Raw genomic sequence first — 20,231 nt, 5'->3', positions numbered from 1 at the left:
CCTTAAAAAAAAAACCCCAACAATGCAAGAATATAGGGGCATTTCTATGGATGTTATAAATAATGCTGCTGCAAGTACTCAACACTGGGACCACACTTACTTAGCATATATATAAATCATCTGAAAGAAAGAGTACACAGTGAAATATCCAGATTTGCAAAAATCTGCTAAGCTCTTCCAGGTAGTGAAATGTCAAACTGGCTAATATAAATGCAGAAAGACAACACAGCGTACGTGAGTGGGCAAAGGGATGGCATATGGGCCTCTGCATGGATGACAACAGTAAGATAAAGGAATTTAGAGAGAAATAAACCATTCTTTCAAAATTAAAGGGTTTTGAACTGTCAGCTGTAGCAAACATTAATAGATGTTATAGTGTGTACCTTTGTCTCTAGTTACTCCAACTGCAGCTAAAAAATAGCCAGGTATGCTTAGAAAGAACATTTTTAAAGGAGCATTAGAAGCTGAAAGCAAGCTGGTGCTGGTGGTATATGCCTGTAGTCCTAACTACTAGGAGGCTGAGATCTGATTATTGCGATTCAAAGCCAGCCAGCTTGGGCAGGGAAGTCTGTGAGACTCTCCAAATAACAAACAAAACAACTCAGAAGTGGATAGGTGGCTCAAGTGGTAGAGCACTAGCCTTGAGCAAAGAAAAAAAAAAAGCTCAAGGATGGCACCCAGACCCTGAATTCAAACCTCAGAACCTGCACAGAGAGAGAATAGTGTCCTATGCCTATGCTCAGGCATAAAACCATGGTTCACTTATACCTAGAATATTATAAACCATTTTTCAACAACCTTAAGCAGCTGTAATAGGGTAGAAGAAGGTCCAAAGAAGGCCAAGTAAAATAATTTATGGGAAAGAAGAGCTGCTTTGTGAAAACATACTCGCAGAGAGTAAGATTCATCAACCTGGGAAGACGAAAGTTTACCGAGGCAATGTTGTAAAGGCATGGGGATGTGGTGCAGGTGGATGCTTGTCCCAGTTAACATTCATCATCTCATCATCACTAAAGGCATGGGGCAGAGGGTGAGTGAAAAAGGAACAGGGTATAGGGCCACTTGAAAATTTAAATCAATTTAGACAAAAAAGCCAATAGGTCAACAAATAATAATTCAATGCAGCACAATATATGTGCCAAAGAAATGCTTGTTTTCTACTGTAACACTTGTAGAGAGGGGAAACAGTTTTTTCCCTATTGAGAAACTACTTTGGAAACTAGTTGCATATCAAGAGTTGTTATAGCCGGGCACCGGTGGCTCACACCTGTAATCCTAGCTACTCAGGAGGCTGAGATCTGAGGATCAAGCTTCAGAGCCAACCTGGGCAGGAAAGCCCGTGGAACTCTTATCTCCAGTAAACCACCAGAAAGCCAGAAGTGGCTCTGTAGCTCAAGTAATATTGTGCTAGCCTTGAGCTGAAGAGCTGAGGGACAACGTTCAGGCCCAGAGTTCAAGCCCCACAACCGACCAAAAAAAAAAAAGAGTTGTTATATCCTGGAATCACAAACATAGTCACAGAAGGGGTAAATACATTTTTAGTGGATTCATAATATTTCAAAAGTTGGCAGTACTTTAAGACAGCACCAAATCTTTATATGCCTTGGAGTTAAACAGCTTTGAAATTGGGAAAACCTGATCGATATCTTAGAGCATGCACAAATTTCACTTTCACATGTTTGGGAAGACTGAAAAGAGTAGCATTTGTAAAGCACCAGGAACAGGTCTGGGGATTAAGACTGAACAGTTCTTAGTTCCATTGAATGTGGGGACTGCTTAAGAGATGGGGAAGCATCTTTCCATGAGGACCACATATGAACTGAGGGATGGGAAGTCGCTGGGGACTTACTTGCACATCTCTGGAGGAGCTTTCCAAGCAGACGGACAAACAGAGGTAGAATCTCAAAGGCAAGAATGAATGTGGGCATTCAAGCAGCCCCTGTGACTGAACATCTTGTGTGCAGGGAAGAGAATCAAGGGCATGAGAGAGAAAGATGGAGACAATCAGGCTTTTTACCTGTGAGCCAAGTAGGAACTAGTTCTTGTTCCAAGAGCAGTAAGAAGCCTCAGGAGAGTTTTCAGCTGGCGTGGGGGTGGGCAGATTCATTTTGTTTGGTTTGGTTTTATGCCAATATCAAGGTTTTAACTCAGGCCCTTATATTTTCACATGACTTTTTCACTGATACTCTACCAGTTGAGCCATGCCAGGTCCAGCTTTTTGCTGATTAAATGGAAGTAATACTTTCAAGATTCGGTCAGGTTGGTTTTAAACCAAGATTCTCAGAACTCAGCCTCCTGAGCAGCTGGGGTTATAGGAATGAACACCTGCACCAGTACCTGGCTTAGCTTGAATTTTTGAAGGGTCTCTTGGCTGTGGACTCTAGGCAGCAGAAGTTCAGGGATACTGACTCTACTTCCTTTTTCTACTTTCCAACTTCCTAGCTTTGGCCCTGAGGGTACCCCCTGACTTCACATCTTATCTGTCACTGAGAAGAGCTAACTTTGGACATTCATTCCTCATGTTTTAGGACATGCAAAAAATATTCTTTTCTCAGATTAAATAGTTAACCCAAATATGTGTTGTTTCAGGTTTTAAAAATCAGTTTGATTGGCCACAGGAAACGCATTTTGGCTTCTCTCGGAGACAGGCTGCACGAAGATCCTCCACAGAAGCCCCCTCGGTCCATCACCCTCAGGGTAAGTGACACCGTGTTCATTCAGTTCTCCGCCTATACCTCAAAAGGTTCTTAGTGCAATAAAATGACTAAAGCAATGGACCAGTACTCAGTACAGAAAACAATTTCCCTTTTGATTATATTTTAATAAAGTAAGATTTGGCCTTCATAATTACTTAAATGTATATACACTGGAGTGTCAGAAGTACATCTGTAATAGAATTCAGTCTGACAAATCACCACCCTTAAAGAATCACTCCCTCACCTCCAGTCCCACACTCCCATCTATGCAGAGAGAGGAAATGAGTTTTCTGTCAGGCTCCTCAAACCCACAGAAAGGAAATTGATCAAAGACCACAGTTAAGTAAAGATCAATTTAAAATTAACCTCAGGGCCCTCTGTTTTTCCAGAATTGAAAATTGACCATTTTTTACCCACTTTAAAAATTAAGAATAGGGAGTCTAAAACTTTAATAAGCTACATGTATATCTTGCAGCTATATTTTAGAATTATGGGAAGAAAACTTAGAAACTGTAGAAGATAGGCAAAAGCAGGAAGGAAAATGAGAAGGAAGGGCAGAGAATGAGAAGTCAAGAGAGATGGTTTCTAAAGAGATGTCAGTGGCAAGGGAGTAGACTGACGGTCCCTGGTTTTCATGAACCCTACAAGATCTTTTCTAAAATTGATCCAAAAGCTAGGGTTTCCTTGGCAAGGTGTTGATTCAGCTCTGTTCACTCTGCTTGCTTTTTGATTCCTGTCTCTAGCAAGCATCAGAAAAGGTAGAAAAGGTAGGGGTGATAAATGGTGAGGGTGAAACATGACCCTTAGACACAAATGCCCAAGGAGAAATGCCTCTGATTAGTGAATTTGAACAAATGATAGATTGATGTCAGCATAGCAAAGGGTTCCACAAGACAGGAACTGTCATAAAGTTGAGTTCGATTCAGCTTTGAAGAAGAAAATAAAGTTTCCATGAAATCCAAAAGAATTGGCTGCAGGAGAGAGTCAAGAGAATAAAATGATCCCAGTGAAGAGAATGGGATATATGCAGGCTACTTGAGGGGCATGAAGCAATAGACTCATTTTTCTCCCTCTAGGATGGGCACCTCCAATAGATTGGGTAGAGGGGAGTAAATGAGGCTGGAAGAGGCGTACTGTCTTGCTAGCTCTCGCTATCTGGAAAGGAAGGAAGCTGTAGGCACCATTGATGTAATTCTCCTGAAATTACTCCTTGGAGGAATGATTTCCAGCTTCCTTTACCTGCTTCCTGACCTTTCCTTTCTGAGCCTCCCACTCTGACTCCCCAGAAGAAACTTGGGGGAACAAAAAACTGATCAAAGACAGAAATTTCCCAGCTAAAGTAAGCTTGCTCAGCCAAAGGCAGTCTGGGACATCTCAGAGAGAATGGCCTGGAGAATCAGCTGATTGAAAGCACCAAAGCTCAGCCTCTTATTTTACTTCTGGCCAATTTCCAGCTGGCGTTGTCTTTGCCATTGAAAAGCATTTTCTGTCCTTTATATGCATTGCTCTGCGGTCTCTATATGTTGTGTGACATGCTGTGTTGCCGTACTGTGTCCTCTTCCTGGCCCTATCATCAGACCACTCTTTGGTGAAGCTTGGGACCCATTAGGTCCCATTTTAGCTTCTCATCCCTGCATTTACCCTAGTGAAGACATCCTGCCCACAGTTTCTTCCCTTGTAAACACACACACACAGTAGTGTCTGGGTGCCAAACGAAGGTTTTCCTCCCTCCTGTAATCATCCACAGTGCTGGTTTAAGAAAATAGAGCCTTATTCTTTGTACTTTAAACCTCTAACCTGAAATACTTGGGATGGAGGGGGGTGTGTATTGACATGATCTTGTTATTTATAGAGTAAGTGGTAGAGTATCATTCATTCCTTGGAAGTTGATTCATAACTCTTCACTCTCAGCTTGTCTTGTTAGTATTTCAAAATTTTGAAACCAAAGGTTAGCCATGAGCGCATGGTATTTATTTCATGATGTATTTCCATTCAGGAACCCAGTGGTAATCACACTCCTCCTCAGTTGTCTCCATCACTTAGCCAAAGCACTTACACCACTGGTGGCTCCCTAGACGTTCCTCACATTATCATGCAGGGCGATGCAAGGAGGAGAAGAAATGAAAACTACTTTGATGATATTCCCCGATCAAAACTGGAGAGGCAGATGGCTCAGGTAAGGTACTCAAAGCCTCTGATATGTTTGCCTTTCACCTGTATCAGGTAATACCTTTAAAGATTTAACTGTAGCTCACAACAGAATTTTACCATTTTATAGTGTCTTTTCTTCTCTGCTCTCTTGAACTAGCTTGGAACAGACCTTCCTAAGGGATGAATATATACCTATATGGTCATTATCCATTCTAACTGAAGAAATCATGTCTAATCTCTGGTGCCCATGATATCTTTGCTCTAAAGGGATTAAAATTGTATCTGAATCAAGACATAATGAAAATGAATGATAAAATTTTAGATTTTAAGTGTAAATTGGTAAGATGATAGGGAAGAAGTTGGGAGGAGGGAGAATTAACTCCTTGTAATATTGCTAATTTCCTCCCAAGTTTACATGCTTGTATAGAATTGTCCTACTGGGACTAGTTGCATTGTGTAATATTGTAACCTTGAGGAGCTAAAGATGATGCTGACTGATAAAATAATTGAAAAGATTTGGCTCTGGTGGCTCACCCCTGTAATCCTGTCTACTCAGGAGGCTGAGACCTAAGGATTGAGGTTTCAAGCCAGTCAAGGCAGAAAAGCCAATGAGCTTCTTCAATTAACCACCAAAAAGCCAGAAGTGGAGCTGTAGCTCAAGTGGAAGAGCGCTAGCCTTGAACAAAGACACTCAGGGATAATGCTCAGGCCCTGAGTTCAAGCTCCACAACACACACACACACACACACACACACACACACGCACGCACACTGAAAAGAGCTTTTGTCACAGTCTGACTATTCCTGTTTGGTATGGGTATTCATTCTAGCCTGTCTTTGGATCTCTGCTCAGTAACTTAAGCCAACCATTGCCAAACAATGACACTGTTCCTAAGGCCCATTCAGATGGGTGCCTAGATCTACAACTTTGTCCTAAAATTCAAAGATATGGATGTATTGACAGCTACTGGCAAAAATCAACTCTTTTCATCCTTATTCTAGGTTCAGACGGATGTGCTAAGAGTCTTTTCTCTCCCTCCCACACCTAAGATAAGAATTTTGAGGTGAAAATTTGTCTGTAATTGCTTTGCCTTAGTTGTCATTTTTTTCCAATTGTTTGGTGAGTTGTGTTGTTTAAAAAAAAAAAACCTTTGCTAAACATTTTATGCTGCAGCTCAAGGAAGAAAAGTATGAAGAGAATGTTCTGGAAACCGTGGCTGTTCTGCCTGAGAGATGTCTTGGAGAAAGAGGATGTGGGATAGTATGTCTCCTTTCCAGTCTCTCAATACTGAATTGTTCTGAGGAAGTGGCAACATTAGGATTAGGATATCTTTTAGTGAAGGGAGATGAAAATGTAGGAGAGACAAGAAAAGAATAATCTTGTTCTGTTAGGTATTGTCTTTAAATCTGCATTATTATTTTCAGGGAAGTTTTCCTAAATAAGAAGTATGAAAGCCAGCTTCCACACCCTAGCTTAATTTCCTGGCATTTGTTAATAATTGTTATCAAATATGTGATCTATATACCTTATGGCAGCATTTCAGATATGTGGTTTGTTGTAACCTTGAACCATGTTATCTTTATATATTAACTGAAACTCAGTCTTTTCTGAACCCATCTTTCCTGGGTAAAACGGAATGGTTCTTTAATAAATATTACCTATTATTGATTGTGTCAACTTGAGTCATAGAATTCCTGTCTCAGCTGTTCCTATAATTTATGAAATTTATCCACCTAGGGTGTTTTTTCCAAAGAGGAATTAATTACACTTCTTCCTGTGTCTGAATACTCAGATGTAATCTAGCCAAATTGTGTCCTTATTTTCTTTCTGAGAATCCCAAGCAAGAGCAAGAATATTTTTTGAATAACCAAAATATTTTTAGTGTCACTTCAGTAAAAAAAAAATGCACCCCTTTTAGGAATTGTCTTGCCTTGAGAAAATTGAATGAACTTTTATCTGGCCAGGTAAGGAAAACCTGAAAGTGGACAGCAGAATGAGATGAGCAGTTTGATGGAATACAGCAAGCTGCAGCACAGCTGTGAGATGTGCTTATTTACTTCAGTCTGACTAACACCAATCGAATGACTAATAGAGACATAGGCTCTATTAGCATACTAGAAGGAGCATACTAGAAGCTTTCTGAAATCCTGCAGTTCAATATAGTACTTTAGCTGCAGAGAAAATGGGAGATGGCACTACAGGAATCTAATCCATAAGAAAAGAGGATTCTGGGATTGCACTTTTTAGGTTGTGTTAATTACAGTTTTAAAATTTGTTTGGGAAATGTTCTCTAGCCTGACATGGCCAAATATCATGGAGAAATGAATGCACACCTATTTTAATTAGTGTCACTGCAAAGCTTTAATGTGTCAAAATACGATATACTTGGTCATTTTGTTGTTGAACAGTTCACTTTTTTCTGTCCTTAGCCATTCAATTACTCTGTTTTTTTCTCCTTTTTCTTTCTTAGTTTTGGTCATTTGCTATTATAATTTTTGAAACCCACTTGCCTTTAGAACAATTTAAATACTACCTCTAAACCACATTTTTCCTTGGCACTGTATGTTGAGCTAATAAAGTTGAGTCTATAGGTTTGAATGAGCAAGTAAAATTCCTATAAGCAAGCAGCTTATCATACCTTCTCGCAACCCAGAGAAAAGTTTCTGTGCTTGTTTTCTGGGGGGTTTCTCCCAAAAGGCACACTTAATGTGGGTTAATACTTGGAAAGCCTGTCTGTTTCCCACTAAAAGATGGAAGCCTACCTGCAGGTTTTCTTTCTTACCTACTAAAAAAAAGGAGAATGCAGTTAATAGAAAATCACCAGGACTGTTCACTTTCTTTCAACACCCTACTTCCTGTTCAGCTGAGCCCTCACTAGAGTGATTTGGAATTCTAGCCTTAGGCTTGATACCTTAAGTTCTTGAATGCTGCAGTAATTCGTAGGAGCTTTGCCTTCATAAGGTCTGCCCATTGGGGCTGGGAAGATGGCTCAGTGGTAGAGCACTTGCCTTGCATACAGAAGGTCTGCCCCAGAGATGTTTAAGGGTATTTTGCCTAAGTGAGAAAAATCAAAGTTGAGATTAAATTGAGATAAATTTAATGTCCATTGTACCTATTAAATTTCTTAGCAAATATTTAAAATGTAAGACTGGAATAGAACTTGTTTTTTATATTTTTAAGCAATATTAAGAAATACCTGCCTTAGAATATAGGAAATTTACAAATATTGTGGCTCTATGCTTTTATTCTGATAAAAGCAATATTCTGGCATCTGTCTTAAATGAATATGTAAGAAATAAACTTAAAGGCAACCCTAATAGCATTTTTTAAATCACTGAAGTAATGATGTAAACATATCTAAAAATGGGTCTCCTACCATACAAAAAAATAGCTTCTCTGGCCTATAAGTCTAAATTAGATTCATTAGCCAAAGAGATCTAAAATACTTCCCTATTTCCCTACCTCTAATAAAAAAATGTTATATTCACACTTACATAATTTTACCTTAATGTGCATAGTGCTTTTAAATTTCCAAAGTATTTTGACATTTGTTTTATCTCCCTTTAACACAAACAAGGTGTCCTACACTCTACTGATGTACATATAGCACATAAAGGATCAGTGCTTAATTTTGAGTTCTGTGGAGATGAGGTAGTAAATGTAAACTTGGGAAATATACCGTAAGGAATAAATATTTCCACTATTTATGGCCTAATTGCACTCCTTACAAGTTCTCTTGAATGATACTTAATAGAAGTCAGAGTACTCTTGAAATGAACCAAGGAGAGTGATGGAATTAATAAGGCATAGAAGCCACATTCTCCAGACTTAGAAAAAAGAAACATTTCTGGGCACCAGTGGTTTGAAGCCAGCCCAGGCAGCAAAGTTCATGAGACTCTTATCTCCAGTTCACCAGCAAAAAGCTGGAACTGGAGGCATAGCTCAAGATATAAAGTACCAGCCAAACAAGAGTACTAGCAAACAAGATCTCAAGGTTCTGAAATAAAGCTGTAGTACTAACACACACACACACACCCAAAGCTTCGAAATGCTTTAAGTTACAAACATTTATGGAAGGTTTCCATTTATAGAAGTACATATGGAAAATGAAACCTATTTGAATTTTTTCAAAATTAAAAAACTTCAATAGTAGAAATATATATATATATATATACATATCTTCAGTTTAAATATTAATGAGGAAAATCCCTAATGTAGGAATCCTGGGTTCTTTGAATGCTGTTATTGAACTCAAAACAGTCCAATAATATTGCCTGGGGCAATATGTTAGATATGCTAATGTTTTTTCTCTAAATTGTTTCTAAATCATTAGAAAGCTAATTCACTTGAAAATCTAATATTTCTTGAGCTAAACAATATTACTTAAGAATGATCAATGACTTCCTTTACTTGAAAGTATTTTACATGTATTAGTTCTACAAATATGTATTATTTTGATATCATTGAAGGAGGGAAATAGAATTACCATATGGTCCAGCCCATGCCTGGGAGTCCACACCAGTACCTTATTTAATCCTCCCAGTAGCCCATTGACACGTGGAGTAGCAGAGGGGGAGTAATGCCTTGCCTCACAGCTGTTGAACAGCAGCACTGGGACTCAAGCTCTCATCTTCCTGGCTTTATATACTTGTTCTTCTATAGCCCCTGATGGCCTGTGGGCTGCCTCTGTATTAAAATGAAATAAGGTATTGGGATAACAGTTCAACAAACGCTAATTTCTCATGTGCTATAGCCAATTCCTGTTGTATCGGCACACTGAGCAAGGAGAAAATCACAAGTAGCTTAGTGGAAACTTAATTCACTTACAGTTGTCACCAGAATACGCTTTAAATGCAACACTGCAGCCATTATTTGTTGATCCTTTTAGTGGAGACTTGGCAATATTCTTTCCTCCCAAGTTTGCAAAAAGCATTGTATATAAGTGCAGGAATATTCTGTACACAGCAAAATTCTTACAGGGGGTTTTTCTCCAAATAGTGCAAGTGTTACTTAATGACTTCATTTTGAAGTTCTGAATTGGTTTCTTTCTGGCTGGGCAACCTGGACTAACTCATACAGTGTTTCTGAACTTCACTTTACTTGTCTTTAAACTGTAGATAACGTCCCTTTCAGGTTTGTCTGTGAAAGCAAAGTAAAAAATATAAACCAAAGAGGAAGGATGAGTGGATGGATGGATGGATGGATGGATGGATGGATGGATGGATGGATGGATGGATGGATGGATGGATGGATGGATGGCTGTAAATTCAGATATATCAACTGTCACTAATTCAAATCTCCTTGATTTATTATAGGGCCAGTTAATATCAAAGACAAATGTCAGGTGGTTGCAACAGATCATCTTTATTCCAATGTTATTGATTCTTAGACTTATGTATAGTAGAATATTCTTAAAATCGGGCTGGGAAGGTGGCTCAATGGTAGAGTGCTTGCCTTGTATGTATGAGGCACCACATAAGCAGAAAAAGCTGGAAGTGGTGCTTTGGCTCAAGTGGTAGAGCACTAGCCTTGAGCTGAAGAGCTGAGGGACAGTGCCCAGGCCCAGGGTTCAGGCACCATGACTGGCAAAAAAAAATAATATTCTTAAACTGGAAGTGCAGAATTCTCCCCAACTATTTTAACTGCCTAAAACAAAGTCTAAAAGAGGCATATATCATGACGCAGAAGGATGTGCATATCTCAAAGCCAGACAAGCCAGAGAAAGAAGAATCCTTCTCTGTTACTTCAAGTTAAAATGTGGCCACAGATCTTATGACAAATAACATTACTATTGTAATGTGGTTATTTAAAACATTGAGAAAGGATATTTTTCCATAAAATTTAAAACTTTTTTTGAAATATGTAGTATAGTATATGAAAGTGTTACAGAAATATGGATACTCCTGAAAGCTGTGAGGCAAACAGCCCTCTAGAATGGAAGAAACAGTATACTTTAATTCTGCTTCTGAGGGAGAAAGCTGTTTTTTTCTAGAAATTCTACCCATCACGGTAGCATTATGGGGATTTACAGAATGAACCTTCAGAAAATAACAACTCTTAAAAAAAAGAAACACATCTGTTATTACTGTGCTACAGCAGATTTTTTAATATGCATAAATTAGGTGTTTATCACATTGTCTACTTTGAAAGGTACAGCCTGTCCAGGATTTCAAATTTTTCTTCCAGTGAGGTCTCAATAACAATTTCTAATTCTTACGCATAGGCACATATAATATATACCAAAAAAGAATGTTAAGAATGTATCAGTAAGCTCTTCTATCGGTAGTTTGCTTAGTTGACAGTTTGCTACTGGTTGACATCCCAGTTTCAGAGATAATCTAAGATGTTGATAATATGTCTGCCTCATTTCAAGCCAAGAACTCTTGACCAAGAGCCACCTATTACTAAAGGCATCACATAAAGGCATCACACAAAGCACAAATCGAAGACAATGCTTGTTTACTAATGCAGTTGATTAACTGCCTGTTTTCAAAATAACCTTGCTCTATCTTTGACAACTTTGGGGTTAGAAATTCTAACATGATAGTGTCTTGTATATTTTCTGTGTCAGTCTTAAAATAAATAAATGAAACAGGACAACATCCAGATAAATTCCTTTTAGTGTTTTTACATTCATCTGGAACCTTTCGTTTTCTATCAGGTCCATCTAAGAGGCAAGTAATTTGATGAGAGTTTGTCCTGAGAGACACCTTCTGCCATTTTACTACTAAAGTATCTCTCATGTCTCCACCTTTCCTCCCTGTGCTGCTGCTTAATCTAAGGAGTTGTTGCTAATTAAAACCAGGCTGTGGATTTTTTTAATCAATAGAAAAGATTCTACTCTTAACTAAATAGATAAGAAAGATGACAATGTATAAAAAACCCTATTTCAGTAGAATTGACCTTGTGATTTTTTCCTAGTGGTTAAGGCTTGCTGACATTGAGCAGCTCGTTCTCAAAGAAGCACACCAGGCTATTTTTCCACTTGTTAAATTTTGTCAGTGTTCCTCATTATATTCAGTTCAGTTCTTGAGTCCTCAGGTCAGAGTTTGGGCTGTTGTAATCTGACCTTGCTAAATTTTAAAGGGTAGAAGAGTTTTCTTATTCTCCTTCTTCCTTTTCCTTTTTTTTGATGTTAAAAGTAAAGAAGGATTTTTAACATCTGGAGGAAATAAGACTGGTTGTGTGTGACTTGACACTGCATCTCAGTTAATTTTGTTGGTATATGACTAAAGTAATATGTCTGTAAGAACTCTCAGGGATGCTTGTGAATAACACAGAATTGTACTTCAAGATGACTAGTGGAAAAGGCATGGCAAGTCACTTAACAAAGTTCAGACTTCACACCAAAGTTCAGGAGGTCTTAGAGCCAGGAACATCTATGTGCTTTGCTCCCTGGTTTCCATGTGCCAGCTCTGCCCTCTTCTGCACTGGCTATTTTCCCTAACAGGCTTTTTCTATACTGTGGTGAATTTTTTAAAGTCAGTTCCTCTTATGTATAATCCTACAAGGAAAAGAGATTATCCTTCCAAGAGTCCTCCCCCCTCCAAAAAAAAAATGTCCTGGAGTTGAGCCCCATCGGTTTGGATCATCCTAGTTTAGATGGATGATCCATCTCTGAATTAATCACAAAGGTATGTTGAGTGTGGGGGGGAGGGGAAATTAGGACAGTATCAAGTTATTTTAAGGAAATAAAGTGCCTGGAACAATATTATATCTCCTAGAAGTTTATTGTACATAGTATCAGACCCAGCCCTCTATAAACTGGGTACCAGCCATTAAGAAACATCCTAGAAATTCTAAAATCCTGAAAGACTCCAATAAAAAAATAGTCCCAAGGGATGAGAAGGGGAAACAATGGAGGAGGCTACAATGCTTGATAAGAAATGTGCTCATTATCTTGCCCATGTAATTGTAACCCCTCTGTACAGTATTTTCACAAAAAAATAAAATAAATAAAAATAGTCCCCTAAAATGTTTATATTAATAATACCTACTACATAAATTCAAGGTTAGTAGAGAATTGAAGCACTCAAGTGGTGTGGGTAAGCACTGTATTTGAAATGGAATTTTTGCTTGGCAGCTAATATTTTTAAAAAGTCAAGTATTGCAAACAATTTCTTTATGGAAACCACTGTGAAATTATATTATCCTTTTCTGTATGGGTCTCTGTTTCAGTACAGAATATAGAACCACAAAATTGGTAATGTTGAAATAGATACAGATATAAAAAGTGGCTAGATGATTATGGGAATCTGTTAAAAAGCAGAGAATCTGGGGGGTGAAAAAAGAGAGCAGAAAATATATTAGCCCTATTTCTTAATTGATACAAGCACTTTAATACATCCAGCCAGAAGTTCTGCTTTAACATCTCACTGCTGGCTATTTCTTTGCAAGGTAGTCCTGTAATCAGGGACACTCTAACTGATACAACTTATGCCTATAGTCTATTGAAATAAACCCTCCTAAAATGTAATGCAGTCTCGTGAAACCACAAAGATTAAACCTTCTCCCTAGTGCTGAGAATAGTAATTTAAGACCAAAGACAAAACCTTCCCCTTTCTATTTTAAATATATTCACGTATTTGCCAGTGTCATTCTGATAAATGGAATGTGAGCTACACAGCATCCTGGTCCTTCAGCTGTGTGCATGTCTGCTTTGTTGATGTTGGTGCTGAACAACATTCACATATTATTAACTCTTAGTGAGCTTTTGTTACTGAAAGGGTCCAAGGCTTTATCAATAGCCATGAATCATGCTTCCTTTCTCAGCCCCCAACAGGGCTGGGTTTGACCTTGTAGTGCTTTACAGATAAAGCATTTATCCAGTTGTTTGTTCAGTAATCCGGAACTATTGAGGCATTTGAAGAACTTGGTTATCTCTCAGGGTACCAGCACTCCTTTCCAACTGTGTACCATGCTAATCTTAAAAGGTTACCTTAATAAGCACACTCATCAAGTAGTTCTCCAATGTACTGAGTCATGACCAGGGAGGACTGAAGGGAACTGAAGCCTTCTACCAGAGAGACCTCTTGGATTAGCATCATTCAAGCTATTTGTTCATCTAGATCTTGTTTTTCTGCATTTTTTAAGGATGAAATGAGAAATAGTGGGGTTTCAATAAACATCACTGAATGAATGGTTTTGTCCAATTCCTCATTTTTAACCAGAAGCAAGAAACAAAAATTGTATATTAACATATAGTTAATAAATGAGTTTAAGTAAAGAAAAATGGCAGCCTCAGTTTTCAAGGAAAAAAAAATAATGTATGTTTTAAAGATAACAGTGTAGACAAAAAAGTCCATTGATTTGAAAAATCTAGCTTATTCACTGACATTTGTTATGATTTTTTGAAACCTAATGGCCACTTTCCTGAATGTTATTAATGTTTCTGTTTTTTTTTACTTGTTCTGATACATCTGCATCTGTAATTGGCATCCAGACTTTGAGGTGGAACAAGTGAAATAGTCCCTGGTGTTATAAACACCTGATCCCAGTTTGCCCCAAGTGTCTGTGGCACTTAAGGAACTGGGGAGCTGTGTATGGCTATACAGACAACTTCCCTTCCCTTCCCTGTGGAGAGATTTAACAAGTAACTGTGTAATGCCATTAAGTGCTACAACTGTCATATTAGGGAATCCAGGTTATATATGATCTCTACAAATGGGTAACAGTAATACTATAAGCCTATAGTTCTCTCCTATTGTGACAGCTGAGGGCTTGGTTTATGTGAATCAGAGTTAACAAGGAAGGGAAAAGAGAAAGGAATGGACCGACAGGAAGAATACGACGCTAGGTAGAAAAACCTTGAAGTTGGGCATTACTAGCAGGATTTCTGTCATTCCAGTCAATTTATGATGGAACCAAACCTGATGTTTGCATCCTCCCCCTCCAGTAAGTTGAGTAACACACCAGGTGTAGCAGTTCACATATGCAGGTGTTGTTGGAAAAGCAACTATTGGCCTAGCTTTTCCCTTCCAGCAGATTTACTGAACTGTCCAAGAACCTTCCCCACTGGGGAAGGTCATGTTCCTGAAGATTTTGAAGGACTGCTCTTTAGAAAGCTAGAGAAAGAACAGGAAGCAACATTTTTCTGAGTCTGACATTATTTTCAAATAAAATAGCTCATCTGAAACCTTTTATTAAAAAGAGGATCAGCAGTGCATTCATTTGACTTCTTAAAACTGAAATATATATATACATATATATATATATATATATATATATAATCAACACTGAAACTAAGAAGCTAACAGTGTAGTTAGAGAGAAGATCAAGATCACACACCGTAGTTAGAGGCTTAAGCTCACGTGACAGGAGAGAGGGAGACTTGCTTTTCTATCTACATTAATATGACAGAGAAAGTGATCAGAAGCTGGACAGTAGCCTCTGGGTAACTTGGGAGAAGCAGCAGAAGATTCTGATTTTCTCATTTCCAGGCAGGGTTCAGTTAGTACTCTGAAGAGAAGCAACCACGGAGCCATCGCTGCTGGAAGGAAGTCTGCCTATAAAATGATGGATGCACTATTGCCTGACTGCACTGAGTTTGACTCTATCTTTTGACAGGTTTCCATTAAGTCCTTCTCAAGGAATCACTGAGTTTGCTGTCTGCTGACCAAGGTTCCTTTTTTGGCACTCCCTTTTTATTTTTTTCTTGCCTTTGAAGCTGTATTGTTTGCACTCCAAGTTTGTTTTTTGTTTTATTTTATAAGTACTGTCATCCAAGAGAAGAAATGTACTTGGCTATTCCATTAGCTTTCACTCTGAACCTTCCTATTCCTTATTGAATTCTTTCTGGTCAATTTCTGAACACCCCGAAGTGTGAACGTATTATGACAAATGAGAGAAACAGAAGAAAAGTTGTTATTTTTTCCAGAGGTAGAACAAGGAAGAAAATTTCATCTCTGATAGAATCTGACTGGAGGGCTCTGTTCGTAAAAGTTTCCTTATTAAACTTGCTACACAATATCCACAGGCTCCCAGAAGGTTTCTAGACCCTAATTGGTGTGGCAGAATAGATGGAGCTGTCATCAGCACACTCCGTTTGGCAACCCCCCATCTAACTCCCAACTCTGTTTACTACTGGCTCTTGACAATGGAGAAGTGACCGTATCCATAGAAATTGCCCTTCCATAAGTGTTGATTAAAAGTAGGACTGATCCCTATTTGGCAACCCATGCCTATTATGTAGTAGATGACCCATAGCTGTCTTGGGATGAATGTCAGGGTCTTAGGAAGATATATCCTTAAAACTTAAAATAACAGTCAAATAACAGTTCAAAATAACAGTCCTTCAACAGTGGGGAACCATAATACTGGTTGGGATACAGGGTGCTTGAACAAGACTTCTTTAAAAAAGTATCATGACAAATATGCAGAATGAGAGTTCACTACCCTACAGTCCTCCAAGGAAAACATCTCCAGCAGAATGAAGAACAAAGGCAGCCTCCTCAAAGCAAGTGTGCTTGTGGCTGTCAAGAACAGAGTGAGCTGTAGGAGAGAGAGCAAAGAGGCAGAAGGTGTGGGCGCAGAAGATGAGAACTTTGCCAGCCACTGTGAAGACTTTAAATTTCCTTTCCAGTTAAATGGAGCTGAGTGACATGGTCTGGCTTTAATTTTAAATGGGTCATTTTGGCTCTTGTATTAACAATGCACACTAAGGCTGGGTGCTGATGTCTCACACCTGTAAATCCTAGCTACTCAGGAAGCTGTGAGGATCATGATTTGAAGCCAGCCCAACAGAAAAGTCCATGAGACGCTTATCTCCAATATTCTACTCAGAAAAAGCTGGAAGTGATGTTGTGGTTCAAGTGGTAGAGCACTAGCCCTGACCAAAAGAAGCTCAAGGACAGTGCACAGGCCCTGAGTTCAAGCCTCAGGACCAGCACCCCAAAAAAAATGACAATAAGGGAACAAGGATGGAAAGTAGTTAGGAAGCCAATGTAATAATTTAAGTAAAAGAGATATGGCTTAGACCAGGTAGTGATAGAAGGAGGATTCAGTAGGACTTGCTGCTGGGTAGAATGTGAAATGTGAGAGGAAGGATGGAGCAGGGGGAAGAAGGAGGCTGTCATTTGCTGAGATAAGAATGATTGGAGGGGAGGTGTGATCAGGTGCTTCATTGGGACATTCCAGGTTGAGATGTCTTTTAAGTGTCCAAGTAGAGATGTCAGGAAGACCGCTAGATGTCTGGGAAGGCCTGGGCTGGATCTACAAACTGGGAAATCAAGATAAGATGAGACTACCTAATATAGCCAAGGAAGATTAGAGAAAAATCTAGGACTAGCGCTCCAGGGATGACCAGATAAACTAAGTACCACACAGTACAGACACACACCTGTACAGGCTTGCCAAGAACTGCTGAGTCCTGCCCTGCCACAGTATACACCTGCCCCTGGGTACAGAGGATTAGTTGGAGCCGGGGAAAGGCACAGAGCTGAGAGTCCCCAGTGGAAGGGCTAAGGCTTTTCCTGCCTTCCCTTGGGTGAGAGGACAATGTGTCCCCATGCTCCACTAGCTTTATGGCAAGAAGAGACTCTGCATAAGCACAAACTTAGCAAGAGAGAGACCAAGAAATAGAAAGGGAGAGGAAATGTATCAGATCCATCAAGGAAAGTGAGTTTGTAGAATGGCCTCCGGTGAGCAAAGGAAAAGAGAAAGCGCAGACAATAGCGATAGTTCTTGGATAGTTTTCCTTTAAAAAAGAACAGAAATGGACATAGAGATTGATGGGTTAAAGCACAGAGTTTGTTAATGGAAGGCTTTAGGCGCCTTTTTGAGAATATTCTAGAGAGTAGGCAAAATGGATGATAGGCAGTTTTCTTGTAAGCTACTGGACTGCTGAGCAGAAAAGAAGTCCATCTCTAGGAGAACTTTGGAAACTGGAAACATTCTTTTATATTGTGTGATTAGACTGTATTTTCTAAACTGAAGGCGTGGTCAGGTGAGGTACAAGATGATAGATAACAAGAGCATGATGTGTGCTGTGCTTTAAGAAAACATTTTGCAGAGTCAAAGGAGAAGTCTGAACTAAAAATAAACACCTTCCAATGTGCATTGATTGCATCACCAAAGAAATGAGCATTCAAATATTGGTAATACTGAAATTCTAAAACTACTATATCTTAAGTCCCATATTTGGATTTCATTTTAATTCAAGTTCAGATCATCCAAATTAACTTTTGCAGTATAGGTGGGAAAGAGATGGGAGAGAATATTAATGAACAAATGAAATTGCAAAGAGGTAATTAACATACATTTACAGAATTGTTCCGAGCTCTCTACAAGCAGCCCTTTGACAGAAGGGAGCAGTAATGACAAATGTTCCTTTTCTCTTCAGCAAAGCTGGCAGGCCTGTGTCAGAATTTTATCAGGAAAAAAATGAGGACTCTTCTAACAAGAAGTCTGCAAGGTTAATGTCTGGTGCATTTTACCGGAAGTGTGTTGGTAGTGACATAGTTTACAAGTGGCAACTACTACAAATAATATCAGAGACTAATGTTCGTGATGCTTGACCACTTAACCAAGGATTTTTAAGACTCCATCCATTCAGTAAATGTGCCTGAGAGCCTGTTGTGTTTCAGGCCCTGAAATTTTAGCTGTGAAAAGCTCCCTCCCTCCTGAAGCTTAACCTGGGTGGTGTGACAACCTGGGAAGTAAGTAGGTCAAGACTATTATTCTCTGCAGAGAAAGACCTAAGATTTAATTACAACTGCGATTTACATCACTGCTTTTCTAGGAATTTAGGCCCCAGATGAAATTTTATTGCTGGCATCCTATTTTCTTTCTTTTCAAAATTCAGTACTTCAATACATATTCCTTCACTCAGTGTCTTCATAAATAGAATGAATTTGTATGGCAAGAACTCTCCTGTATTTAAATTTTGTTCCAGCACCTAGTCTCATAGCTCTGTCTTCAGGAGAACTAGTTCATAGTATGGATACACTAGTTACAGCTCGTATACCTGCTCTTGCTTTTCTGTGAGCCTAGTAAATTATTTACTGCCAATAAAATGACTGGGATGTCTAGAATGTATCTGCTTTAAAAAAAAAGATTACATTAACTGAAAAAATAATTAACTTTTAAAATATGACTTCTTGTCATTTATGTTAACTCTTAAAACTGTTAGAAATTATCAAGGTTTTGCTTTTCTAAGTTTTAGATATAGCTTATAAATAGAAAATAGTTATTATAGGGGCGCTGTGGCTCAAGTGGTAGAGTGCTAGCCTTGAGCTGAAGAGCTGAGGGACAGCGCCCAGGCCCAGAGTTCAGGCCCCACAACCGGAGCCCAGAAAAAAGAAAAAGAAAAAAGACTACACATAGAGCTCCCCTGTGACGCAGCAATCCCACTTCTGGACATTCACCCAAATGATCACAAACAAAGAAAGCTTTTTTATTTTCATTCATAGATAAATAGTATTCTACAATGTGGGTGTAATACATTTTATTTGAAGATTCATTATTATAAGTGTTTAGGTGTTTTTCAGCTGAGGGACAGCGTCCAGGCCCAGAGTTCAGGCTCCACGACTGAACTCAAAAAAAAAAAAAAAAGAAAATAGTTATTATACCTCTTTACATATGCCGAAGCCATGCTTCAGTGTATATCACTGGAAGTGAGGGTGTTTCCCCCTTTGTTGAACTAATGAATTTCATCAAATAAATTAAGTACAGCATGGGATCTTCTCTTCCCTCTGTAACTCTGGTAACCTTGTTGCTGTCAGAAGATACCTTCCTGTAGCCATAGAAGTGGTACTTGTCCTGAAGGCACTAAGTACCACACAGTACAGACACACAACTCTGCAGGACTTGCCAAGAGCTGTTGAGTCCTGCCTTGCCACAGTACACACCTGCGCATAGGTGCAGAGGATTAGTTGGAGCTGAGGAAAGGCAAGAACGGACAGTCCCTAGTGGAAGGGCTAAGGCTTTTCCCACCTTCCCATGGGTGAGAAGACAATGTTATCCCTATGCTCCACCAGCTTAGTGGCCTTAGAGACTCTGCATCCAGATTAGGGATGCTGGTCAGGAAGGAGAACTGGCTGCTCTCTCCAGGTTAGACTTCTGGCAGGTAAATTACATAGCCTAAGAAGAGACATTTAGGGATGTCTTGGCAGAGAATGAATGTATTGGTCAAGCAGCCTGCCCTTCTGCCATCCTGTGTGACAAGTGTTTACATAGCATGTGGATCTCATGATATGCAGTAGGAGATTAGGATTTCATACCTCTCCCCTGTATCAGCCACAGAAGAAAAGCTCCATTCTTCTCGCATTCTTCTCTAGCTAAACATTGTAAGGAAGTAGCGCTTGAGGTCCAGAGATCCTGAGAGTTGCCATTCACTTTGCTTCTCGCTTTTCCCAGGAGAAGGTAAAGTACACCCAAGCATCTGTT

At 39.1% G+C, this 20,231-nt stretch overlaps 1 protein-coding gene across 1 annotated transcript in view; it reads left to right on the top strand.

Annotated features, from left to right (window-relative positions):
- Positions 1 to 20,231, top strand: part of Anks1b (ankyrin repeat and sterile alpha motif domain containing 1B) — a 973,033-nt gene that overhangs the window by 896,321 nt on the left and 56,481 nt on the right. The window contains exons 18-19 of the mRNA XM_013019014.1: positions 2,590 to 2,697; positions 4,693 to 4,872. Of these exons, the coding sequence (XP_012874468.1) occupies positions 2,590 to 2,697; positions 4,693 to 4,872 (288 nt within the window). The remainder of the gene's footprint in view (positions 1 to 2,589; positions 2,698 to 4,692; positions 4,873 to 20,231) is intronic.

The sequence above is a fragment of the Dipodomys ordii genome, unplaced genomic scaffold (assembly GCF_000151885.1).
Source record: "Dipodomys ordii isolate 6190 unplaced genomic scaffold, Dord_2.0 Scaffold3, whole genome shotgun sequence".
NCBI classification, from domain to species: domain Eukaryota; kingdom Metazoa; phylum Chordata; class Mammalia; order Rodentia; family Heteromyidae; genus Dipodomys; species Dipodomys ordii.
Note: the sequence above shows the minus strand (reverse complement) of the source record. Positions and strands in the feature narration are given on the sequence as shown.